General features: G+C 35.9%; 1 protein-coding gene across 1 annotated transcript in view; it reads right to left on the bottom strand.

Annotated features, from left to right (window-relative positions):
• Positions 1 to 2,941: 2,941 nt before the first annotated feature.
• DARS (aspartyl-tRNA synthetase) overlaps positions 2,942 to 26,789 on the bottom strand; it is a 40,252-nt gene continuing 16,404 nt past the window's right edge. Inside the window, exons 4-15 of the mRNA XM_009577661.1 lie at positions 23,406 to 23,508; positions 22,060 to 22,140; positions 21,524 to 21,583; positions 13,472 to 13,583; positions 11,349 to 11,483; positions 10,029 to 10,176; positions 8,902 to 9,048; positions 7,843 to 7,885; positions 7,077 to 7,157; positions 6,334 to 6,445; positions 5,314 to 5,385; positions 2,942 to 3,579 (exon numbers count right to left, since the gene is read on the bottom strand). Coding sequence (XP_009575956.1) covers positions 3,488 to 3,579; positions 5,314 to 5,385; positions 6,334 to 6,445; positions 7,077 to 7,157; positions 7,843 to 7,885; positions 8,902 to 9,048; positions 10,029 to 10,176; positions 11,349 to 11,483; positions 13,472 to 13,583; positions 21,524 to 21,583; positions 22,060 to 22,140; positions 23,406 to 23,508 — 1,186 coding nt within the window. The 3' untranslated portion in view covers positions 2,942 to 3,487. The remainder of the gene's footprint in view (positions 3,580 to 5,313; positions 5,386 to 6,333; positions 6,446 to 7,076; positions 7,158 to 7,842; positions 7,886 to 8,901; positions 9,049 to 10,028; positions 10,177 to 11,348; positions 11,484 to 13,471; positions 13,584 to 21,523; positions 21,584 to 22,059; positions 22,141 to 23,405; positions 23,509 to 26,789) is intronic.

The following is a 26,789-nucleotide window of genomic DNA, read 5'->3' on the forward strand; positions in this document are numbered from 1 at the left end:
AAATTAAAAGAAAATAGTAGAACTAACTTGATAACTTTTAAAAAACTTGCAGTGAACAAATTCCGTATTTTGTGAGATCATATTAGCAAAAATGTGCACAGGTGCAAGTTGGTTGTGAGGCTTGTTTATTTTAAAAGAAATAATAATTCACCCTAGATAATTTCTGCTGGTTTTTCATAATTTCTCTCTACCGAAAAAAAAGCATCTACCCCCACCCTGCATGCAGATAATGATAATACCCAAAAAAGGAACAGTAAATAATTAAAATCTGTTTGGGCAAATAGCGTACTCCAGAGATGGTTGTCAAGAAAACATGCTATTTTTCCAGGCGCTCTCATTCTGGCACACAGGAAGATGCTCAAAGGGGACCCATTGCTGGCTGCAGGGTGTACGGGAGGAGTCGTGCAGGTGCATCGGGTGGAAGTTAACAGTGGACTCCCATGGCCTGAATGAAATCATGCCACCACATGGGACATGCTGGAACCCCAGTGTGAACTGGAGTCCAAGGCAGCCAAGCGGTGTGCCAATGCGTCCTCCTCCACCCCTTTGGCAGCGGAGTGCAGGCCAAAGTTTGCTTTCACATGGAGGGGTATCCAATACACCTGGAATTGACTGGCCTGGGGTGCAAGCACGAAGTTTTCCTGCTTTTACTCTTCCTTTCTCTTCCCTTATCCCACTGGGCAGGGAGCAAGCTGTGGTGCTTAGCTGCCCACTGGGGTTAACCCCCAACAGGCGTGTGCAGCCATGGGGAACCAGCCCTGCACTTTGCTTCCAAAAGAACAACCCGAGTCCTCTTTCCTGCTTGGCAGATTCAGAGCTCAGTGAACACAGATGGGTTTTCACAGGAAAATGTTTTAGTTAAACTGCAGAAGCAAACTGAGGCTTTGTGCTGTTTGTTTTGAGCAGATGACTCCCTGGCTATTCCTTACCAATATCCTTTTTCATTCCTTCGTTTAAAAAAATCGCACGATTGTAATCACCATCTGTGTATCATTAAAGAAAAAAAAAAACAAAAACATTTTAACTGATGGAGAAGCAGCAGCAATGTGGACTCCATGTAAAACTTCCTGCAAGTTACTGGAAATAACTATACAGGTTTGACTTTTCCAGAACTACCAAACCAGAGTCACTACCTATCAAAGCAACATAAAGTTCTGAAATTACTATTTGCAGGGTTTTAAACTAAGTTCTAACAATGTGCAGCTCCCACTAAAGTATCCTGTTAAGATTACATTCAGGACAAATACATTTTGCATTTTGATTTATGATCATAATTATTTTCAGTTAGCTAAGAAAAACTGCATGAAAGGATTCTGCATACAAAGGAATCAGGGTCTCCATCCAAATTCTTGTTCTTGTGCAGCTACTGTGAATAAATCAAACTACACCATGAACTCGAACAACTCTTAACAGAATTGGGATAAGCACAGTTGTTACAGAAATGTATGCACAAAACTTGCTGCCAAATCTAAACCAAGAAACATCGTCCTTAGAATATTTTTTTTGTTGGCTAGGAAATGTCAGTAATTTTGCTCCTTATTAGAAGGATGCGCTTCTGATGTGGAATACATTACCAGTTCCATATGAACAAAAGTAATTAAATTAAATTAATTCCAGTTGGCTTAGCTGAATAAACAGCTGTTTTGAAACTTGGATTTGTCAGTAGTAAGTCTGTGATGATAAGCTGTGTTTATAATCCACTTAGCTTTGTAAAGTACAGCTGGGTACACTGTAAGATTTTAAACTTAATGATTTGGGGAAGATTCCATGGTAAATTAATTACAACAGACTTGTAAGCAAAGCTGCAAAGTGTGTTATTCCTTGAATTGTATGACTTCTAAAGAAAGTTTAACTTTTACATTTCCAGTACTTTACCTAACTGACCTTTAGTACGATTGTTTTATAATGGAGAACTCGTCACAAAACATTAAAATTAAGTCTTGTTCAATGGCAGCTGCAAAAGATGATTTGCCCTTTTGTGAAATTCTACACAATTTATACACAGCCTCACTGACCTTTTTGTAGCATAACCAATATGTGACTTCTCTGACATTTAAAAATCAAGGTAGCACCAATAACACAGACTGTTTAAACTGCACCTCCTACTGAAAGCTCTTTATCATGTAAAATGCTAAGCAAAAATTAAGTCAGGAATTACGAATATGTATAAGTATTAGAGTAACTCTATTGCAGTGCCTAAGTAAGGAATTTAATCCTTTGCTCTTTGGCACCCACACTTAAAAAAATGTTTTAAATTTGAAAAACCAATGACCAGATGCACTCCATAAAAGGAAGCTTCAAATACACTGGTTTCTCTCCAAATGCAGGGCACATCCTTTGGGTTGGGAGGAAGAGGAAGAGAAGTAGCTTTGCACATCACTGCAAATTGAGGAGGTTCAAGTAGGTGATCCACTTGAGAAAAAGGATGTCTAGAAAGAATTTTAGAAGTACTCTGACTTACAGAAACACCCTATTTCTCTAAATGTACAACAGTTGGGCTGTTCACAGCATTTATAAATGAAAAAAAAACTGAAATAGGTTGGCTTACATTATTTACTTTTCTTTCATTGGCAATAGATATATGAAATCCTTGCTGATTTGTTTTGTTTGTTATCCTAGAGGTTGGGTCAGGCAGAAAAACACATGACCTGCTATCAAACTCATCGTCCATTTATTTTCTGAGAATATTATATATCCCCTGTGTATTCCACGAGTATGTGTAACCTTCTATCCATTCTCAAATAGTAACATAAAATAAAGAACAGGCCTATGGCTTGTATACAACTTTCAAAAAAAAAGAAGGAAGATAGAAAGAAAATAAATTTAAACTTTAGGCAGTTATTGCATCATTTAAAAAAAAAACTCCAACCCTTATTGATTCATGATTATCTTGTGAGGATACAAAGCAAAAACCAGACAGACAGATACTGTATCTAATTTACTTTGAGAGATTTATTGCAATTTATTTTCACAACTTCATATGAAGACCGTGTTAAAACTGTTCTTCTTCTCACCTGCTTCTCTACCTGACACTCATATAAATTAACAATTGGCTTGTTTCCTCCTGATTTTTAAATTGCAAGCATCCAGTTATTTTAGCTTTGAGCCAATTCTGTACTTCAGAATATTCAATCTTGCTGACATAAGTTAAAAATGCAGAATTTTCATTGCATAATTTATTAAAATGTTCAGAAATATGATACAATTTAATATGACACTAGAGTACTAACTCAAAGTATCACATTTCCATTAAAAATGTGCACAGTTGCCAATACAAAGAGTCTTAATCTGTTAAAATATTTTCCTTTAAATAAAGAGCTAAGGATAAAAAAAATTATTGTGGCACTTTAGTAAATGGTTGGTTTTTTTTTTTTATTGCATATTATAATGCTTAAATCAATACAGGCTCATCAGTAGCAGGGGATATGCTTGCAATCGCATCATATTTGCAGAGCAAATAATCTCAAACTTTCAAAAGCAGCTCATGTTAGGGTGTCAGTCGTTTGGGATCCCGTGGGAACATGGAGGTCTGACGAACATTATGCAGCCCTAGGTACAGCATGGTTACTCTTTCCAGCCCTACAACAGATGAAAAAAAACCACATCAGTATAGTCAGTCTTTTGTTCAAAACTCTTAAGAAGCTAAAGATACTTTATACCTACAGCCAGTCTCACACAGTAGTGTGACCAAAGACTGACATGTGTGCATTAGCACATCCAACTACAGAAAGGAGCTAGATCCAAGAATTAGGGATTTTACATCCAGTGCCTTCTGCCACGATATAGACTTCATGTGGAACATGTATTAATAAGCAATGGTACTGAAGACTCAACCCTGCTCTGAATCACTTCAGACTTTCAAGAAAAATGGTGTAGAAAATGGAAATGGGAGGTGGGTAAGCGGGGGAACTGTATCTTGAGTACAGTAACAGAACTATAGCCCAAACCAGTCTTAACAGCTTCAGAGTAAGAGATGTTAAGTGCCATAAGCAACTACAGTAAAAACCTACAGTTGAGGAAGTTTATCCCAAACGCTCTACAGTACAAAAATGTAGATTCAGCAATACATACCCATGTAACTATCTGCTGATATCTTTATGATAATAAATACTTCACTGGTCATTGTGTTCTTTCTTCCTGAAATCTTAGAGGTTATGTGTGTACTGTGGAACGTGGAAGGACTTCCTAATCCATGGGGCTACATATGCCAGCCATGCCGAGATGAAACGCAGATGCATACTAGTTTTCACACACTGCCCTCCTATGCTAAGGTTTCTGTTTGAAACAGCCAGAAACCAGTGTTCATTCTCACAGCATCTCTTGTTTGGCTGATACTTGGTATGACCTCTGGGATGTTCACTCTGCAGAAGAGATGTAGCTTCAGCTTCCTTGATGTCAGTTCTGACTGGCCTAAATGATTTTGGATCATCTGCAAATGCTGCATCTCCTCTGCTCACAAGTACTGCATGATCATCGACGCTTACGTCTTGTAGGTATTTCGAAACAGCTGTCTCAACAGCATATCACAGATCTAATGCATTTACTGAAGGCATACATAGGAAGTTGTTCTGAGAACGTGCCGAGAAGGTACTAAATATACTTTACTAAAGCAAGGCAAATGCAGAAAGACTGAATCAAAGAAAGCATTGTGTTTATTGATCAGGACCCTCAAAGTGTCCTATTTCCAAATGCATGAACAGATTTCATCCTGCTCATGAAAGCAATGTGCATAACTAAATTGTTATCATTAAGATGCCTAACACCTATCTTTTTTTTTTCATTTTAATATGTAAAATACTCACACCCAAGACACGAAGCCTCAATACCTTTGTTGAAACAATTAGCATCAGCCAAACTGATCAGTGACATTCAGTCAAATCACTGAGTAAGACAGAAGCAATCACTTATTTCTCCTCACTGCAGAACAGCTTCATCAAATGCACTAAGAGACTGGTGGCTTCTGGTATTAGTAGGCTATGATAAATCCATACATATTACAGTATTTTCTTGCTTCCTTAAATTTTCCTCATTGGTCAAATTTGAAAGTGATGTGCCTGGCTAATAAATCAGCATTTTTTCTTGTGATCACCTGCTTTTTAAACTTGCCAGACTGTGCCATTAATATTTTGCCTATTTATTTTATGATGATCCTTACATTTTAGCTTCTGTCCTTAAATTCTCTAGGATAAACAGCGTCATACATTTACCTAACGAGGTTAACTATTCTGAATTTTATATTGAACCCTGCTTGAGACTCAGCAGTTTAAATTAAGCTCAGTCTAACGCAGAACAAAATAAAATACACATACTTACCTATTCCACCACCTGCGTGTGGAGGTGCACCAAAACGAAAGGAATCGATATAAGCCTTTATTTTCTCCAGATCTAGAGAGGAAAAAGATATGTTTCTCACCTGCTTAATGAACCCAAGCCGAACATACAAGTGACTAGAGGACTGCAAACACAACAGAAAATTTACCAATTTAACTTACAAACTAACAGTGGGGTTTTACTCATTAAACATATATATTATCCAGGACTATCTAGAAATTATGGCTATAACAGTTTTGTTTTATAATTTTCTTAATGACTTAATCAGGAAGGAATTCTAGAACTGGGTAAGTGCTAGGCCCAACTGTTCATTGTAACTTACAGAAAATGTTGACTTCTTGAATAAACTGCAGTGAAAAAGCGAAGATTTAGCAACTATTTTTCCATCTTGCTACAGTGGGAGCTACTCCTTTTTTGCTACTGCCTACCTGCCACTTCACTTTGCCATTCACTGAAAGCATAATTTTAAGCTACATTTTACTCTCGTGATCTCCACCTAACTTGCTCTTTTACCCTTCTACTATTAGCTGGCCTTGTCCCTGTTAAGTCTTTTTTTTTTTTTTTTTTTTTATTTATCATCAAGGGACACTTCTTGCTTATTTGCTCTCAGTTCAAGATTTAAAAAGGACAGCCAACAAGACTCTGCTAGAGTACTCTGTAAAAAGTTTGTGAGAGTACAGAGAGGCACAACTGAGTGAGACTTTTTTGTCTACCCTCATTCTACTGAAGGTATTTCCTGCATTACATTCTCTCTAAAGTCCTCGGAAACAATTCCTTTTCATCAAGGGGTTGCTGGGAAACTAGCTAGTTTTTTAATACCGGCACTCTAGATTAAAATGGTTAAACAGAATTAGATGGATTAACATTAAGCATGAAACAGTACTGTGATTTTAGCACTACTGCCATATAACAATTCTGCCCCAAATTCTTTCTCTAAAGGAAACAAATCCAATCATGATTTATATTCTTTTAAATTCAGCTTCATGTTGTTTGACTTGTTACCGATGCCGTGATGCTGGGCTCTTTCTGTCAGCAGCTGAGGATCGTGAATTCTCTGAGCTCCAGACAAGATCTCTTCCCCTCTCATGAACATATCATAAGAGTTAGAGTTTTTCTGGAAAAACAAAGATGAGTTTATTTCCTACCTACAGTTGCTCCATCCTTAGGTGGCAAATAACTCTCAATAACCTCACTTATGATATCCAAAGTTCTGCAGTAAGAGTGCAATATATTTGGAGTGTGCCCAGGAATTACAGCCTTTTGGCTCCTCTCATTAGACTGGAGTTGTTTTAAAAAACTGAAGTTCATCCACACACCCTTTGAAAAACCATTTACACCTGTGTGTAGTTACCCCAGCAAAAGATGCTCTAAAAGATACTTACCCTGGATTTAAGAATAAACCGGGGAATTTCTAACTGTAAAAAAGCATATTTTCCGTTAAAGTGTCTGTTGCCCTGGAAAAATGTTTTTGCCTTTTTCCAGTGATGGCAGCAGCGCTCTGACCATGGAGATCTCTTCATAAAGCTCTCTCAATTTTAGCTAGATTTGTTTCTGGTATGTTTTCGCCAGTGAAGAGTAACTGTAAACATTTTACAAGTCATGTAACACTGACCTAATCTTGTTATCGGAATTTTAATTATAACAGCAGATCATATAAATATACTTTATCTATTTTGTCAAGTTATCCCAATAATTTAATAAACTAGAAAAAAAACCCACTGATAACAACAAAGAATTTTACTTACAGGGTTTACTGGGTCTGGCATTGTATAAAAAGGCCTCACAGCAAGAGGATATTTGTCAAGAATATAGAAGTCCGTGTCATACTGAAAGAAGGTAATTTAAAACAGTTAGTACAAGAAAAAATGATGTAAAGAACAAATTACAAGAGGAAGACACAACCAGTGAATCCTTGAAATGAAATAAAACAAAATCTCCCAGTAACTTTCCACAAATTTGACAGCATTATCTTAAAAAATAACAGTTGTCAATGAAATGGTGTATTACTTTTCAGTTTTCCAATACTACTTCTAGTGTAAACTTACAAATGTTTAGCAGTAAAATGTCTTGCTGTGGTAACAGGTACTTTTTTTTTTTGCCAAAGATCTCATCTTCTTCTATAGATTTAGTTAGAATCTGGTTTGGTGGGTTTTTTTAACTATCATAACTGGTTTTGGAACGTACTATCCTGTTTGGTGTACTCAGTATAACAGATGATAGAAATAAATATAAAAGACTGAAAATGGTTTGAAACAACTTATTAATGGTAAAGACAAAACTGTCAGTAGATTAAATAAGCAGCAGCAAAATGGGAATGCAGTCAGACAATTAAAAAATGCCTATGCTAATCACGGACTCTTCAAAACTTCTGCATGTTTTGAGATACTGTATTCTCAATCAGTGTCTAAAAAGTTGTTTTACATGAAATAGGCATTTATACCAACCCAACGATTCCATGACATCAGGTTTCAGATTCAATGACAAATTTATTTATTTTAAAATAATTGTTACCTTTTCCTTTACCAAGCGTCCCAGGAGCTTTTCATTAGGTGTGCTGAAAAAGATTATCACCATTAAAATTAAGTGACTTAAACTTGTACTGATTATATACTTCATAAACCTAAAAAGATTTCAAGCTACAGATCTGCTGCACCCCACTCTTTAGAAAATCTAGTACTTGTTTCTGAATGTTTTGGATTATGCAGACAGAAATTTCAGAAATAAAGTATATTTATTTCTGTTCCTAAATATTTTCTATTAGTCCTAGAAATCCCTTAAATTAACTGATACCTAAATATATTCTTGCTCTTAATATAACTACTTCCTAGTCACCATATTCTGATTACTGAAGAACTGTATACTCTATTTCCTATTGGCATATACCTTGTGCAGCCATTTTTTCTCAAGCACAATAAGTGAGAAACACCATAAGCAGTTGCTGAGGAAATTATTTTGCTCTATCAAACTCTTATGATTGAAACTTCTTTGACGCACAGATCGTTTAACTCTAAAATCACACATTATCCTAATGGTACTGGATATATTATGGGAAAGAACAGAAATGTTTTAATTTATTAAGTGTCTTTAGAAAAGTTTATATATAATCAGTTAATTAAACCCATCTTTCAGTAAATCAATGGGAATTCAATCATAATTGCTTAATCATTTTACTGAGAGGTGGAAAGAATAGGAAGGTGTTACTGAAAAGAAAGACCTTAAGACTGAAGAATCTTTTTGTTTAATCCTATTCAAAGACATGGGACAATTCACATGAAGGACTGCAATTGTTCGAAAAACAAATGCTTCTTATCCTTAGAAGGTTCAAGTTACTCTCAGTTTATGTTGTAAGTTATTTTCTTTTGGATTTCAGAGTTTGTACGTATAGTCTACGTTAGAAGAAAGGACTATTTTCATCTCCATTCATTTATTTGTCAAGAGATCTGGATATGAGTCTGTTTATTCCTCTAAAAGCTTGTGATTCCTTCTTGAGGGCTGTCAGTTGCACAGTACAAAACTGACACTTTACTACTACTTTCACAAGACTGACACATTTGTGTACTGCCAAAGTACCTGAGATCTTCTTCATCACCCATCTCAACACCAGCCTCTCTAAGCATGGCCACACCTTCACGATATTCCAGCCTCAGAGTTGGCTCCAAAAACTTAAATGGCTCACATGGGAACTGTTTGTTCACTGTCTGAATTTCAGTTTGGAATCTATATATGAGGAAACAACAGAAGCAAAATACAAAACAATCAAGAAATGTACTCTTCTTGCATATAATAATGATTTTGCAATGGCAATAAAATTTTGCCACAAGAGGTCCCTCTTGCAACACAAAAAACTGTTTTAAAGCCACTTCTGGAGAAATTCTGTACAATCCTAATGAAATGTTTCATGTAAGTTAATGCATCTACTTCAACGATATACAAGTTAATATTTTACTATTGCTTCTGGTTTATTCCTTTTGTAGGAAATAATTGACTAGGTCAAATTTTCACAGTGAAGACATTGAGAAATCATCCATTTGATTTGTAATATTTACCTGAGTTCTTCTTTGATTTGAGTAATACCCTATTTCAAATATAAAAGAGAAATTTCCTTCTAGACAGATGAAAAGATTTGCATTTCTGCTGGCAAGATAGTCTAATTTGTAAGCAAATGAAAACCACTTCCTAAACTTCTGGCCTGGCTTTTTAATGAGTTAGACTCTGAATAATGGAAAATAATCTTTGCTGCTTTCATGGCAGAGATGCAGGCTGTTACAATAAATTTGATTCAGAAAAACTTTCTTAGATGGTAAATATTAAGATTAATTTCAAAATAGAACAATCAGTCTACCTGTAGTGGCACAAAAAGAAGGACGTTTTAAATTAATAATGGATCATTTCTGTTAGGAAGTCCACTCAACAGTAAACAACAAGTTTTCTTTGTGCAAGCTAGCATACTCTAGGAGATGCAACTCGGGCTAAAAATAGACAGTTTACTGGCCTATGGCTTGAGTGAACTTTAAAAGTCAGGCACAAAGAAATAGTTAAGAGCAAAGCAAAAATGTTTGTTTTGAAGTTCTGTTGTAAATCAGATTACTAATGATTACCTGACAAGCTGAGGATAAAATGCTCACCCATTTCATACCACAGTGCAAGAGATCTCAAACAAACGAAGTTGCTCATGAAATGGAAAATGCTCTCATTACCTTTCCTGAAGTCCCTTGAATATCTGCACCAAGGTATCTGCAATCTCATCTACCACTTCATGATAGTGATAGTTAAAAGCCATTTCAATATCCAGACCAACAAACTCAGTCAGGTGTCTGTGTGTATTGGAGTCCTCAGCTCTAAATACTGTAAAATTAAACAACAGAAATTCTAACTGACCTGAAATTATCATTCCATTTTGAAAAATAACACTGACAATCAATCACATCAGCATTTGGATCAGGCAGACAATGCTGTCTTTAGACATGACAATTCTCACTGGAAAAAAAAAAAAAGAAAACTAGCTGCCTCAGAGCATCATTTATAACAACAGTGACAGCATTATTGTAGCTGTGGTGCTCAAAGGATACAAGACAGACAAGACTTGTAGAGAGGCAGTATCTCTTGCTAGACCAATAGGCAGAACGGGAAAAACAGACAAGCTTTCAGGCACACAAGAACTTTCAGATTTGAAAACTGCCTTTTTCAGAGGAAATGGACTTGTGCACATGCGTGTGTTCTGTTGTTTGGGGTTTTTCCCCCCCCCCCCAGATATATGAATCTAATATAAAAATGTCAGTTGTTAGTAATTAACAAGAAATTTAAGATCTTCTGAATTACTTGCATCCTCTTTTTATTTTATAAGCTGTTATTGACTTGTTTTCCAGCATTTCCAGCTTACATATCTTTAAACCTGTTTCTGAGGTCTTAGAAAAAAAATGCTGTATTACCACCTAAAGAGGCCATATCCTATCAGCTTTTGACAAAGAGGGAGCATGAGGCTGGAAATCATTAATTTTTTATTATTTACTAACAGCCCAGTTAAAAGTATGCGTTTTCTAAATAAAGTTGTTTGGTACATATACAAAAGCAAGGGATAAGTATATGTTAATATGCAATCTGCAGTACATAAAACCTAGCTTGCCTATTTTAACTGCTTACTACTGGGCAATTAAGGGCAACCAGGCAACTACTGGGCATGGTTAATAGGAAACTATGGCTTCAGTAATCACCGTGTTGTTCCATGTTTTACTAACTTCATCATATTATCGATTTCCAATGCAACTCTATTCTTTCTCCTCACAGAACAGCAGGCACTGGAGAAGAGTACTCCACCCTTATTTCAGCATTTTAGTTTTGTTCTAGCAACTTCTCTGTCAACTTTACTCTCATTAGTCGCCTCAACTGAAATTTGTGTTTGGTGAGTGAAATTATATTAAGTGAAACCATTCAAAGCTTTCAGCGTGCGTGTTATCTTATTTGTACCACAGCTGCTAAAAGCACACTGCACACTTTGGATAAACCGACGCTTTTCTTACCTGGCCCAACGCAAAAAACCTTTTCAAAGTCAGCACATATACACATCTGCTTGTACAGCTGTGGGGACTGAGCCAGGTAGGCACTGCTTTTGAAGTATGATACAGTAAACACATTGGCTCCTCCTTCACTGGCAGCTGAAAAGCAAATGCTTGCAGTAATTATTAAAATAAAAATGTAAAAAATAAATCAGAGGTAGAATGATAGATTATTGGTCTTACATTTAGAGATCAGAAGATTTTTCTTCAAAGCATATTAGAGGAAAAAGATATATTTGCATCCATTAATGCTAAGGGAAGTTTTGCAGCTAAGGACTGTCACACATTGCCTTGCAAATCTGCAGATTTAGTTGGGGTAGTTTAAAATGTTACTATTCCCAGCTGTCCTTCACCTTACAGTGAGAACAGCGGAGAATGAATGCTTGTACCATCACATTCACTTCCAGCCCAACATTTCTGTGGAAACCAATCTTTATCAGTGGCGTAGGCTTCCAGGGGTTAACTGCAGAGGCTGAGATGAAAGTGCATATCCTGTTTTGCCAGGACCATCCTCTCTAACTGAAGGCATAAATATCTCTCAGAGCCAAAACTAGATTTACCAGAGGACATCTGCCAAAGGTGTAAAGCTTTTTCTCAGTCTGAGGCTGTTTTCATAGAACGTTACTTTGAGAGAATAGGAACCAAGACGACATGCATTTGAATCCCTTACTGCAAACTGCCTACCAAAACTATCAGCTGAGTCACTTTACCTTTCCATTTCCCAGTGTGAGATATGAGAGTTATAGTTGCCTAACTTGCTAACAAAAGCATGCCAGAGTAAAAGATTAGTTAATAATCTTTGAAAGTTCTAATGTTAAGATAACTCTAGGTAAAGTACTAATTATTATTACTAACCATTCCACTGAAATCAATGTTTCTTTTCTTTCATTACCACTACTCCCACTGAAATGGTTTCAGTGAATATTTACAGTTATTTTTGAATAAAGGTAACTTTCAAAATCTCAAATCTTAGAACAGCTAAGATATTTAAATCTGAAGTTTAGTAAGGATTGCATCGACTTAACTTAGTTATTTTTACAAAATATGATCTCATTCAAACAATAGGATGCTTGCTTGCTTGCTTTCAATGGTACACTGCACAGTAAGAATAGCATGCTTCCTCAAAGGTCCTATGTAAATAAACTACTTGGGAGTCTTTAGTACTTCATGCTGTTTCAACTGTCTCTGTAGGAAAAAAGTTATCTAATCTTATAGTTCAACGACACTTTCCATGTTGAAAGAATAGTTGCTTATGTGTATTTTGCTAAAAAGCCCTTTTTTATCTCGAACAAGAGCTGTCTTCAAAAATATAAATATAGAAGTATAAAATTCAGTAGGCAAAATGTGTGCATATAATGAATGCATATACGATGAGAATAATACAAATATTCTGCCCTACATTTTCCACGCCGCATGTCTTAGCGACATCAACAAACCTCAAAAAACACCAATAAGATGGAAGAAAAACATCCATCAGTAAATCAAGTAATTTCACTTTTGAAAATAATACAGCTGATCAACAACAGAACTAGAAGCAAAATCTACATTTCCAGACTTTTAGTGGGGCTGAAACTGTTATGCCATACCTTCAGAAAAATGATCTACCACCATTCAGCCATATGCTCATTGCTAAAGAAGTGACATACTGTATATAATGGCATAATCTTTTATACCATCATACGTTTGTTGTAACTTCTTTATGATGGAAGCTGCTTTTAATCTAAATTAGAGTGGGGGTTTTGATACTGGGAATGGAACTGGCAGTGCTCAACACTGAAAACACTGATTGGAAGAATAATGCATTATGATCAGACATCTATATTTAACCAAATTAAAACTTTAAATGCACTGCAGAGTACATAAATCATATATATATAATATTTGTTTTGTCATTCTTTTAACATCCAATGTCAGGAGAAAAGTAAAGAACAACTTTGATACCTGCTAGTTGTTTGTTATGTTGCATCTAACTTAGAAATAGAACTTTATCTTTTTAAAATAAAAACTTACTAAATTTTTGGCAGATAGATGCACTCAGCAACTGTAAAAGAAGCAGACTTGCAGCTGCTGGATCACATATACAATACCTGAAATGATTTTGGGAGTCTGAATTTCCACAAATCCCTTGCGAATAAGAGTTTCTCGGAAAAGCTGACAAATACCAGACTGAAGGCCGAAGATTGCCTGACTAGTGGAGGTCTATAAGAAGAAGATAAAATAATGAATCCTAAGTTAGTTTTTCCTGACTCTGTTACTTTTTCTGGATAGCTGGAAGGATGAATCTTTTCTCTTAGGCACACTTGGTTATTGTATTTGCCTAAAGAGAGAAAAGTGCAAATTGGTGTTTGTTTATTAAACAGAAAGAAACAACAAAGGAAACAAGAGAAACTCCTCATTTCAATTTATGGCATATTCAGTTATAAAGGAGGCACTATGATCAATTCTACATTTAAAGAATCACTGATTTATGATATGTGCTTCTGCAAGTAAAGGTTTTATAATAAGAAATTGAATAAAAACACTAAACTTATTAAAAAGCTTTCAGCACACTGAACTAGAACAGCTGCAGTAATATACAGTGCATGATAAAAGCAAAGCCCTCAATAACTGACATAAGGTAGAAATGTTTGTGTCTATTAAAGGCTATCAAATACAACGTGTTTCATGTAAAAACACAGCCACGTTAACCATGTACAATGCTGCCACAAAAACATCCCAAAACCAAGGTCTAAACTCCCAGTGTTTTAAAACAGTCCACATAACACCTGATCATATGAACTGCAGTTCTTCTGTCTTTTCAAAATTTACTCCAAAAGTATATTTAGCTGAAAACAAAAGTAGATTTAGCTGAACTGATCATCTTCTTTTTGTTTATGTATGTGACACAGTTAAGCTACTTATCTGGTTAGCAAATACCTACACTAAATGTTCCTGTAACACTTTTGGGCTTTAGCGTGAAGAAAAAAAAACCCCTTAGTGAATGCTGAAAACACTGCAATACGTCAACACAGAACCCATATCTGATTTTGTGCATGCAGCGTTTAAGACCTGACAGTTAGCAACCTAGAAGCGCGTATAAAACCTAACGAATTCTTGCAAACAACTAAGAGAACAGTTCTTTACGACAATCTGCGTCATAGCACTGTTTACTTCTCCTTTCTGAAAGGTACCCAACTTTTCAGTTAGGGTAAGAAGAGCCTTGTGGGCTTTTTCACATGACTCTTACCAAACCACAAAACAAAAAACCCCCGACCAAAACAAATTATATAAGCACTCAAATTTAGACAGTCAGTCAGTAGATACGTTGAAATAAAGCTGCATCCATCATCTCTGCAAGATAAAGATATGACTTCACTGAAAAACCAAAAGAGAAAACTGTAATAATACTGCAGATCTGTAGTAATTTGGAGTTATTTGCAATTTCAGCTGACCGATAAAATATCTTAGGAGTGTAAGTGGTTAAGACTAGTAAATAATAGCTAGCAGCTCTCACTGTCTGATAGCATTAACCACAGCTACTACTCCCACCACTTTCAAAATGAAGGAAATGAGGTTTTGAGCAACAGTTACAAAAGTACCCTCAAACTTTTTCACCTTTTTTACATGGGTGTCCCAGAATCAGACATATGCTAAGACTCAGCCTGAGTTCTGGGCATAATTTGGCAGTGTTACATCAAAGCATCGGGATGATTTAAAGGCGTATTTTCGTGTTTGTTTGTTTTTCCTTAACCATCTCCTACTTAGAAGCTGAAAGACATTTTCTAAGAGATGACAACACGAACAGTCACATTTGGGTTTACCAATACAGGTTTTGATAAACCAGACAAATTTCTAAACATGCTAAGAGACAAAATGTGTAACATTTATTTAAAGTGGGATAGTAACAATGCCTCCCCTAGCCTTCTGATGAACCAACACCAGTTTCGTGCCAGAGCAGGTAAGAATGCAGTCTTAAGTCGTACAGTCCTAGGAAAAAGAAAAGTGGTTGCTAAACCCTATCTGAAAGCAATTACTTGGTCTGACACCTAAAAGTGTGCACAGAAACACAGCCAGTCAATAACTAACACAGTTCTCCACTAACAATAGTTCGTCAGGTAGTAACTCCTCCTGGCTTTAGTGAGGATGCAGAGCAAAGACCCTGTCTTCCTAATCCCATCTATAACGATAAATTACACTTAAAAAATAGTATTTATGAAAGCAGCCAAATTCAAAGATCTGGACACTGAAGCTTTTATTTAACTACAGACCAAGGAAAGAACAAGCAGCAATTCTCTGTACCTCAAATTAGATCTGACAAGACCACTCTTCTTTCTACCAAAGGTGGCTGAGTTTCAGTGCCCATTCATTCAGAGACTGCCAACAAAGATCACTGTTGAGAATTTGTGATACTGCAGTCTCCTTGTAAGAATTAAACAGGCCAACAAGACATTTGAGATAAGCTCCTAAAGAACTGCAACTGTCAACATGCAGTGGAGTCAAATGGATGACCTCAAAAGTTTTATGTGCCATTACAACTTTCTAAAGATTTTACAGATGATGCTGTATCTACACACGGAGCAAAACTTTTCAGATTTAATTAAATCCTTTGCACTGGTATAATGTTTAGGACAAAAAGAGAGTGGATTTATCTGAAGAAAATAATTCAAGCTGTTGTCCAGCCTTTAGCTGAGATGCTGGTATGTATATAACCATGTTTGGTACAATGGTAGATAACACCGTTACCACTTGAGCTACCACACTTAGGTACCACACAGCAAACTAGAGACAGAGACAGCTGTCAAAATGAACTGATTTTTATCTTTGCCTTAAAAAAGATTTTGCCATGGCATTCTTTTCTTGTAGTGTTTACTCTAAGATGGACTCTTCCACATACATATTGACAAACTACCTTACCTGAGACTACAACAAAGACAGTAAATATTCCTTCAAGAGTTAAGCAGAATCGGAAACAAACTTACGCCACCTAAATACTGTTGCAGTTAACAGTGTTAAAGTTTTAACTTGGTCTGCAGAGTTGACTTTACAGGAAAACTCATTCTGTTTAATAATCACCTTTGTTGCAGGCAGCAGAAAAAATGTTTCGCTAACAATGCTGAAATACAAGTTTTGGTCATAACCTCACTCTAATTTCACCTGTGTGTTTATTACGTAAATGCCACAAAGAAAAACATTAGTAATAGAACAGAGCATATTTTATCACTATACGCAAGATTATGAAAACAATTATCACTTTCTACTCAGCACAAGCTGCAGTGTTAGAATGATCATAGCCACTTAAGTTGCCAGAGACCAACAAATGCGTTTCAATAGAATTGAGGGCAGTTTACACCTTATGTGATCATATCTCAAAGAGGTGCGACTGAGGCACAGACATGCAAAGTTGTGAACTTTTCTTTTTACTCTCACGTCAGCTGTAGAATTTGTTCCACTCTCACCTCAGTTTTGCTTTTCTGTTCACCTGCTGTAACTACCTATCTTGCACCATGAACAATCACTAAATACATAAAGTAGGCTAAATAAAAAGGGAAAATAATGCAATCTATATTCTTTTAAGTAATATACATTATTTTAAATAATGTAAATAATTTTACAATTCCTCTGCTATATGTATGAGCAATGAAGTTTTTGCTAGGAAATAGGATTTACGTTAAATAACATTTTTTTAACCCCAAAGTGATTGAAGTCAACTTTAATTCAAATCTAAATATTACTTATAGTACAAGAAGAAGATATGAGCATGAAGTTTTTTGTCTAAATGACTGGGACCGTGTTACGTCTTCACCACCAAATCACTACCCACAGTAAAATAAATTGTACATCTGCTTGTTCATTACAGCCTGAATTCAGTCAGGAAAAAGACAGCTTTTCCAATGAGTAAATTTAATTTAACACAATGAAATCAAGCTTGAAGTAATCAATTATTTTGAAAAAAACTGCATTGAGATCAGTGTACAGTTGGATTATCATATAACATAGTCTGACATCCATCAACTACTAGAGATACAGTTTAATGTTTATGCTCTACCCTGAGCAGTTTAAACAGAATAATATTGACCCTAAAAAGACTATGCTTTGGTCTGAATGAGCTGTGCATTAGCAGATACAATTACAGCATCAGGACTGCAAAATGCATATAATTCAAGTCAAATCTGGACAGATACTGTTAAGATAAAAACCCTGCTGGACATCAAAAATAAGCCAGAGCAAGGACATCAGTCAGGTCCATTGTTAAAACTTGATGAACCTGAATTGATTTTTTCTTCAGAGGAAGACATACCAAGAAGCAAAACCCAAAAATCAGTGTTTCACTTATTGTCCTTATTGTTTTTCATCTACCACAGACCTTCATGAAATATGGTTTCTGTAGGTGTTTTCACAGACATGGAAAGTCTACACATCACTGAATACTTCAGTTAAACTTAAGAACAGCAGAAAAGTAAAGATTTAAAAACACAATCAGTACTCCAATTTGCCTTTTTTAATTGTTACAATAAAGGAATGGTAAATCAAACATCTCTAGAATCAACTGTTTTGACTTTCATTAAGCTATCATGAAAAATAGCTACTTAGGTCAACAGCGGTTTCCTGACGGTCACCTGTGGTTATGTGAAAGAAAATCTGGTCTATACAAGGACTCTGCTTTCTTCTTACCAGCTCTCTTGTCTCGACACCCCCAATTTTTCTACTCCACAAGTATGTGATCTGTATTTTATGAGTTAACCCATCAGGAACAGATTCATTCTTCTTCAGTCATCATTCCTTGGAAAGGATTCTTAAAACCCCTCCACCCTAAATAATCACCATTCTCCCTCCAAATATCAGAATAACAACTACAGCAATAGCTTGGGATCTTGGCATTTAAGTACTTCCCATCCCTAACCTCAAAAAAACCTACCAGACACCTCTGGAAGATCTTTGTCAGCAACCAAAATGCAAAATTGTTAAAAATACAGTGCACTACTCAGTCTATTTTCACATGTACACAAGAATGGAAGTCTTGCAATCTTTGTAGAATACTTTGCATATGACATCTCCACTAATGTAATTTCGTTATTATTAATTACACTCCTTCTACTGCATCATAATCAAACTCTCCTTGGTATACATCATAGCTGGATGGAATGATGCCATTTTTGGAAATCCAGCCCCTTTCATTCATGCAATAACTGAGTTTCACAGCTCCACTTTATCACAATTTGGCCCTATCCAATAAACTCGTTGGTTATCACTACTTAAAATTAGTCAAACTACTTAAATACTTTAAAGACTGTATTTAAGTGGGCAAAAATAATTTTAATTCCATACTAAGGACTTTTTTTAGTCTGAGTCTAACCAAGATCTATGCATTTAGTTTGTTAAATCTTTCTCCAAAAAACAGTATCTCTCTTTTTGATATTTGATGACCTCCCTCCTCCTTAAAAAACTGGGGCACTGAGGAAACCAGAACTAGATGGTACATGTATCTGTGGTTGGACTTCCTCCCACACTTGTAGGAAAAGATCATCACAGCATCTCTGTTAGAATTATTCTGTTACCATTTCTTCCCTGCTGCCCATGATTTGGTTTTCCTAGAAAGAAGAGGTATGGGAGAGCAGTGCCTAACAATGGTTTCAGCTCTCTGAGCTTTTAACACGATGTCTTCTAATCCTCTTTAGAACATGCCTACTTACGCAGTGCATTTGAAACACTAGGGGCTCTCTGAAGTCCCATTTGTACTACAGCTCCAGTCTATCTAACCAAATCACTGAATATCAATTACTACTTTTTTTTTTTTTAGTAGTTATTTTGAAGGACAAACTGCCTTCATGTCCCTGCTCTTGTGATTCCAGTGCTTAGGATGTGCACATATATATAAGCGCATGTGTTCTCACTGGGATTTCCACTTTCTCCATTAAATACCTTTTCTGCTTTTTAGCTCTCCCTTTAAAAAAAAAGGTCAAAGTAACACATAATTATTTAGAATCTCCTTTGCACAAGCAAAGCTCCTGCAGAACAAACAAAGCAACTTATGAATAGGCATGAGCCTACTGTTCCAAAATAATCTGCTTTTGTTCTGAATCAAATAATGAAATGTGCAACAGAAATGTGACACAGTCAGAGACACAAACTTCCTGTACATAGAAGAAAGGCAAGATAGATACCTAAGCCTAATCAAGGGAAAGCTGTGGCCAGGTTACATCCAGCCACAGGCACATGCAGAGGACGAAACATAAGGCACTGAAGTACTCAGATTTGACATTTCATTCTTCCATGAATTTCGTAAAAAGTTAACCTGAATTCCTGTTTAGCATGAAATAGCTGTTTAGTACCACACCGTGGCAGCTGTTTGAGCTAAGGAGAAAAATAGCGTCTGTGGAAGACAGAGTTAAGGTTCAGACCTGAAAACAAGGTGCTAAACATTGCTGACTAAATGGTGTACCAACAATGGTTGGGTCATATAAGTTAGAAAAGATTATAGCAGCTTCCACTTAGCTCACCAGCTAAGGCAGAATACTGACAATTAATGTTCCATTACTATACTGGCAGACATATATAAGAAGTATTGGGAGAGTCCTGCTGGACTACTGAATGTGTACAGGGATGGAAGAATTTTAGCCCACCCCTTTCTGTTCCATCTCTAGTGTTTATTCTGGCATTACAGTCTTCCTTCTTTTTCCATGACTATACATCATCTTAGGTTTTACTCTGCAGATGCCCTCATCCGAATTACAGCCAAGGATACTTTCATACCATTATTTTCAGCTAGTATTTTAAACTGCTATTTCCTTTTGTATTTCTTCTCTGTCCCCTTTGGGGTTCATGGCTCTTTCCAGTTTATTATACAGGTATTTCATTAATTTAATGGATTTTCTTAAGTTTCTCTGGAGTGCTGTTGAGTATTTTTCTTCATCACCAGAAGTTCAAGTGAAACTTGCACTTTGAGCATCCCAGAATTCTCCCCTCAATTTAGTACACCGCCTTACCACTACCATAAGACGATGTTCCTTTAAATGATTTTCAATTTCAACCATTAGTATAGAATTCTTTATCAAAAGCTTAATTAAGACACAGATGAAGAGACCAATATGGTAACATACTGAGTATCCTGAAAAGTAATCACAAATTGAAGTTGCTCAGTATTATACATAAGGTCAAGTGAAAAGCAATTAACTTTGGTCCAAGCAAAACAATTTGCACAAGCAGTTTTAGTTGTTGAAATAAGGAGATCAGATGTTCCAATGCTTTAAGCATCTCAGTGCCAGAACTTTTCCAAATTTTCCAATAAATAACTGACTTTTTTGTTTTATTTCCCAGGTCCATAGATTGATTTACTGAGAAACTGCCATTATCAGAACTTTGAAAGCCGTACTAGAACACCATAAAAATGAGCTAAGCATACTCTTCATTCAATGAAAAGTTAATTAAGATTTTATTGTGGAGAGCCAAATATGGGAAAGCCTCATGTCAATATGAATGGTTAGTAACTTACACGCTTAGTGTCAGTTGCTGTTTCATTAAAAAAGAGAAGTTCTGTAAGTGATTTCATAGATAGGTTTTTGCTGCTGATCAGAAAGACTAAATATTTGGGAGGTATAGGAATTCACAGAAGGCTGTGTCTCTATGATCTGGATGAAGAAGGTGTTTCAGAAAAAAAAAAAGAAAAAGATATGAATGCTGTGGAAGAAATAAAGAGAATGGTATCGTGGCCTGATACGATTTCACTTGCAAGACATGCATTACAGCACCTCAATTACACATTAAATTCAAAACTTCCATCTTATACTTCAAAACTGAGCTCTTACTACAGTTTTTGGGTATCAAAGACTACATTTGAGAAGAAATATTGTCTCTAGATTATCCCTATTCAGTCACCTTTGACTTCTGTAAATAAGAAAGCCCAGATGTACATGGCCACATGCCAAACCCTAAATGTTCACCTTTAAACTACTAATACGTGTTCTTTGATTAATATCAGGAAAGGTGAACATTTAGGATTAAAACCCCCTGTGTTTTCACAATGCCACTCACAAATAGAAAAATACGTTGTTTATTTTTCCTCTGGCCAACAATACACTTCCATCAAATCCATGACTTTTACTGCTTCTTGGATTAGAACCATGAAGTATAAACACTTGCAGGCAACACAGCACATTCCTTACCCTCAGATCAATGACTCTGTTGTCCAGTCTTGTATCTTGGTTTACAGTAGCTCTTCCATCCTAAAAAGTTGTGCAAAAATACATAATGAATACATACACCTCCAAAAAACCCCCCAAACCCCAACAAAACAAAATCAAGGGAGAAAAACATCCTTTGGCTAAAAGCCGAGGGCTACTTCTAAGTTCAGCAGAATTTCTAGATCATTCTAGAAAGAACATACAGCAAATCGGCAGCACAGCAAAGCTTAAGGTGTAACTTTTCCCAGAGGTCACAGGCAGAACCCAGCTATGAGGATCGAGAAGACACACACACACACACACACACAACTGCAAACTCTCTGGTTTTGACCTTCTACTGCAGTTCAGCAGACACCAAAGCTATAGAGATTTCTAACACAGTTCTGGATAACATAAAGGAAGTAAAATGCAAGTCTAACAAACGCCCAAAATCACTGCATTAAGAAAGTTGCCTGGCTTTCATGTTTTTGTTCAATTACAAAGACAACAAAAAGTATTCGAGGATGCAAAGTTTTCACCTCCTCTCCTTCCACTTCTGGCCGAACAGCATCATCCAGCTGTAAGGGCAGTCGGGGTTCAGCTAAACTGATCACATAGATCTGAAATTGAGACAGGAACAGAAATAGCATGAGACTCAGCTCAAAAGGAGGTGTGATTTACAAAAGGGTATTTCTGGCATAGACTTGAAACAGTGTTTGCATAGGCTGTTAGCTGTAAGACTGTGATTTTATTCAAATACTTGAGATACATGAGTGCATTCTCATGACAATACTGGAAGTGCTTAGTTCTTATTTTCCTTTTGAAAGATTAAAAATACCTTTTTTTCTTCTGGGAAGCACTGAGTTGAGCAAGTACATACTGCCCGAGGGACAAGTCTATTGGCATGAATGCCAGGTCTGAAACTACTAGATTTCACAGAGTTTTAGGTTCTGATTCCAGCAAGATCATCCTGTTCTTCTCGTTGTTAATGTATTATTTTACTTACTATCTGATTATATCTGAAAGAGCCATTTCAGACTGAAAATTTATGAGATACCTAAAATACAGAGAATGAAAAACACCTTGCCTTGCCTTACAGTCTCGTCACAGGTGCAGTGAATTCGATACTCTTTCAGAAAAATCAAACCTATGGTAATCTGTATATATATTAAAACATGCTTCTTCAAAATCTGCAGATTTTCCCCAACACTGTTAGCTAAAATTTACCTTACTGCTATAACTATAATAGCCATTGTACTCTACTCTTGAGGTGACTGTGTTTCAGCTGTACTGCAGGCATACAGTTTGGTTGAAAACCTTTAGAAGGAAAGGATATTACATAAAGGTTTAAATACGCTTTCTATTTAAACAAATTATAAAGTTGCACTTCCTCCAGCCCTACAGCACAAGCTACAGGAATTTTAGATTTCAAGAGCTTCCATACTGTTAAGCCAGTGCTTTACTTTTGTTGAAAGTTATGCATTCCATTCCATTGTACTAAGGGGAAGATTGTAACTTTCTGATAAAGGAGAAGCTTCTGACTTGCACTTAAAAAGAAGCAGACTTTTTATTACAGTATCTGTTGCAGTTAAGAATCAAAAACTAGAATTACAAGCATTCCTAGCCAAACTATTCTAGTGAGATACTTTATTTTACTTGGTACTGTAATTCAAATGGCAGATGAAAATAGGAAATTCTAAAAATCAAATCTCTTAAACCCAGAAATGTTTCATGTTTATATATGACACACTGAAATTTGTAAAGCAGTTTATTTCTCTGGTAAGGGACTGCTTATTGACAAAGTTTATATATGTAGATAGCCAAACAGCCTAGTGAGATAATCTCTCAAACAATTAACCAGTGCTCCATTTGCTCAAAAATTTACCCTTTGAACGTGAAGCTCAACATCTTGCTGAGTACAACCTCCGATTTTCTGATATGCTTTCCTCACAACGCCTTCTACATCCACAATGCTCTCTTTGTTGATGCTGTCAAAAAAGATAGGATAGGAGGCTTACTAAATTTCATTGCACACTGCACCAGACTCAGTACTGAGCACTAGGACATTCATGTACTGTATGGATTGCTGGAACAACAAAACTGAGTTAAGGATTTAGGTAAAGTTACTTATTATATATCTAATAACTGAGTAATGAAGGACTTCGCTAAAATATTTCCAGCTACAATGAATTCAAACTGGGATGGAAGACTTGAGAGGGAAAGAATTATGATTAAGCTTAGTGCTCGCTCGTTCTTTGTGTGTGTATACATAAACTGACAAGTTGCATAGTTCTTTTTCTAGGCCACATACACTCTTGTATGTGTCAGCTGATGCAATTATCTGAAAGATGTGTCTTAACCAGCAGAACAACAAACTGAAAGGAAGTCCTAGATCTGGAGGGGAAAATGAAAACTGATTGAGCTTGTTTAAACTACATGACTTGTTATTGAAAGATGCAAGATGCTTATAAGTCATTTCTCTATGACAGGGAACGTCTTAATTGCTCTCCACTAACAGTCACTAATAGTACATTAAAACACCATATAACATCTTGAAAGTCTTCCAAAAATATGATATAAAGTATGTGTGCTATAAACAAACAATAACAAAAGCCTCAAGAGTCATAGGTGAGAAAATAATTTGTATGAGCAGTTTTCATTTAGGTATTTAAGGTACTGGACTTTAAACCAGTAATTTTCTACAGATAATCTCAACCCCACTGGAAAAATATTTTCACTCTGTCTCTTTGCTAGCCTGCTTACAAAAGGCCAAATATCAGAAAATATTTATTTCCTTTTTATGAAAAATAACTGTTACAATTAACTTTATCTTTCACTTCTCAGGACTTCTTGAGAAGACTGGAAAGCACTTTATGTACATCACTTGACCACATAAGCCCTTAGAAAGCAGCAAATTCAACTGCAAATAATAAGAGGTGAGCAAGGATGACATCGGACAAGCTGGCCACTACTGATCTCGGTAAAGGAAAGAGCAATTAATGATCTTCAAGTTTACAAGGTTGGCTTTTTTTTTAGTAAGACTCCTCTACTCCTCTCCATGCCCCAAAAAAACCAACCCACAAAACCCATACAGCTAAGTTGGAGGGTGGCGAGATAAATATGTATACGCACAGGAGGTGTTACTGCACAGGAGGTGTTCCCAGTTAAAGGAGGTAAGGACAGCGTACAAGCAGGTACAAGCTACTGCTGATGGTAACTATAGTCCTAATCATTTGCATCTGCATCAGTTTATCTAGCACCACCTGGAGTAAGTCGAAGAGCTGTGAACAAAATCTAGGTATTCTAGCCCTACAGTATTTTTCTACAGCTATAAAGCTGAGTTCAAATTTAAGTTATCCAACAGAACTTTTGAATAAAAATGATCAAATTTTTGAAAAATCTGATGATATTAAAGTAACAGTGGAAAATTCAAGCATCAAAATTCTCAAAAACCTAACAGCATTACTGTAAGTAAATTACAAGTAACTAAAAGCCAAATGTGAGCATTTTAGTTGATTACAGTATTTCTTTGATGGTAATACCTTGAGGTGATAGAAATTGTTGGCAGCTGCTCTAAAAGTTATACAGACCATGGTACTTCATATGTTTGACTTGCTTAACCATTAGGTAATTCCACACACTGTATAAAATTTGCGAATAGTATGTTTTTCTGGTACATTTACACTTTAAAAGAGCTACAGTTACTCAAATCAGTATAATGAACAAATGACTAAATTTGTACAAAGCAGAGGTCGACAGTAGGCTTTAAATCAGAATTCATTTAGTTAAGGGTGAGCCTCCATTCATCTCCATTATTTAAGCAGAAGCAACAAATTCAAGAAAGACAAGGAGAAATGACACTAAGTGCTTAGAAGTACACCCTCTTACAAAATGATTCTGTTTAAAACTCCTTAAAAAGACTGAGGCAGCAATACAACTCTTTGGATGCAAGAGAATGTGATGATAAGAAATGCACAGAGAATATATCATGCTAAAATAGTATTAGGCTTAACTATAAATTCCCTTTGCATTTCAAATAAGTGAATATTTAAAAGAATAAAAGTTTTACTCTTTTTTTTTCTTTTCTTTTTTAAACTTTTTTCCCCTAAACAGTTCTCCTCTATTTTTCCCGCTTCCTTTTTCACGTCAACATTTTAGCAAATGCCCAGAAAGCACTAATGACATGAATAGCACTGTCTTCATTGAAAATATACATTTCTAATCTGCTGAATAAAAGCCCTCTCACTAATAGTTGCAAATAAAAATAATGTTTTAAACTTATTGAAGCAAATTCTCTGCACTGTGAAAAAGAAAATAACAGTTAAATGTAAATGTGCTGTATGATGGATTCATAATCAGATTACTGATCCCATGGCTGAGAACTGGTGTTCGTGAAGTCATTACAGAGCTTTGATCAGAACAAGCACGGAATTCAAGACATGCAAAATGGTATCAGTTTAAAAATACAGGAAGAAACTGACTTTTACATCACTGTAACTGTAATATTGCTTTGCAAACTTGCATAACAGAACTTTAAAACTTTGCACCTGTGATTAAATGTGCTTTTTCTATCTCCTTCTCTAAACCGGAGTTGCAATTAAAACAGTATGTTTCTTGATCTGGAACAAACTTTAAAACTGTAATATCCCTTAGTCATTGAATCTGCCATAATTTTAAGATGTATTTCAACTCAGTTCCTAGCTATGTAAAACCCTGTATCCAAATATGCATATAATTGCCTGGGCACACAAAAGCACTACCAAGTTTTCTACTGCATATGACCATCTTTGTATTTACAAACGTTCATCATCTACTGTAAACTTTCATTTGGTAATTGGAAAATATGCTTTTGCTTATTCAGACTACGTATCTAATCTGGTATGGAAGCAAAAGCTCGTGTTTTGAGTTCTCAGCAAGATCTAGTGCTGGAAAAATCTGAAGTCCCTAACACAGTGCATCAAATGTAAACTACAGAAACCTAGAAGGTGCTGCTTTGATCCCAACAGGTAATTCCAAGAATGTTACTGAAATGGTAATTTCAGTTCAAGTTACAACAAGAAACAAGGTGCTTTAATTAAATGCCGGTAATGACAGCAAAGCATTCTCTGCAGCAGCAACACTAAGTCATCTGGGGGGGATTTTGATAAAATTCCCCTGGGTAACAAAAAAACACCAAACCAACCAAAAAAAGTGAACAAGTAGCAGAAAAGCATGCCAAAGCTATCACCATTTCCATTAAAGACAACAATATTTCTATCTGTAATTAATA

The sequence above is a fragment of the Fulmarus glacialis genome, unplaced genomic scaffold (assembly GCF_000690835.1).
Source record: "Fulmarus glacialis isolate BGI_N327 unplaced genomic scaffold, ASM69083v1 scaffold34335, whole genome shotgun sequence".
Lineage (NCBI taxonomy): Eukaryota > Metazoa > Chordata > Aves > Procellariiformes > Procellariidae > Fulmarus > Fulmarus glacialis.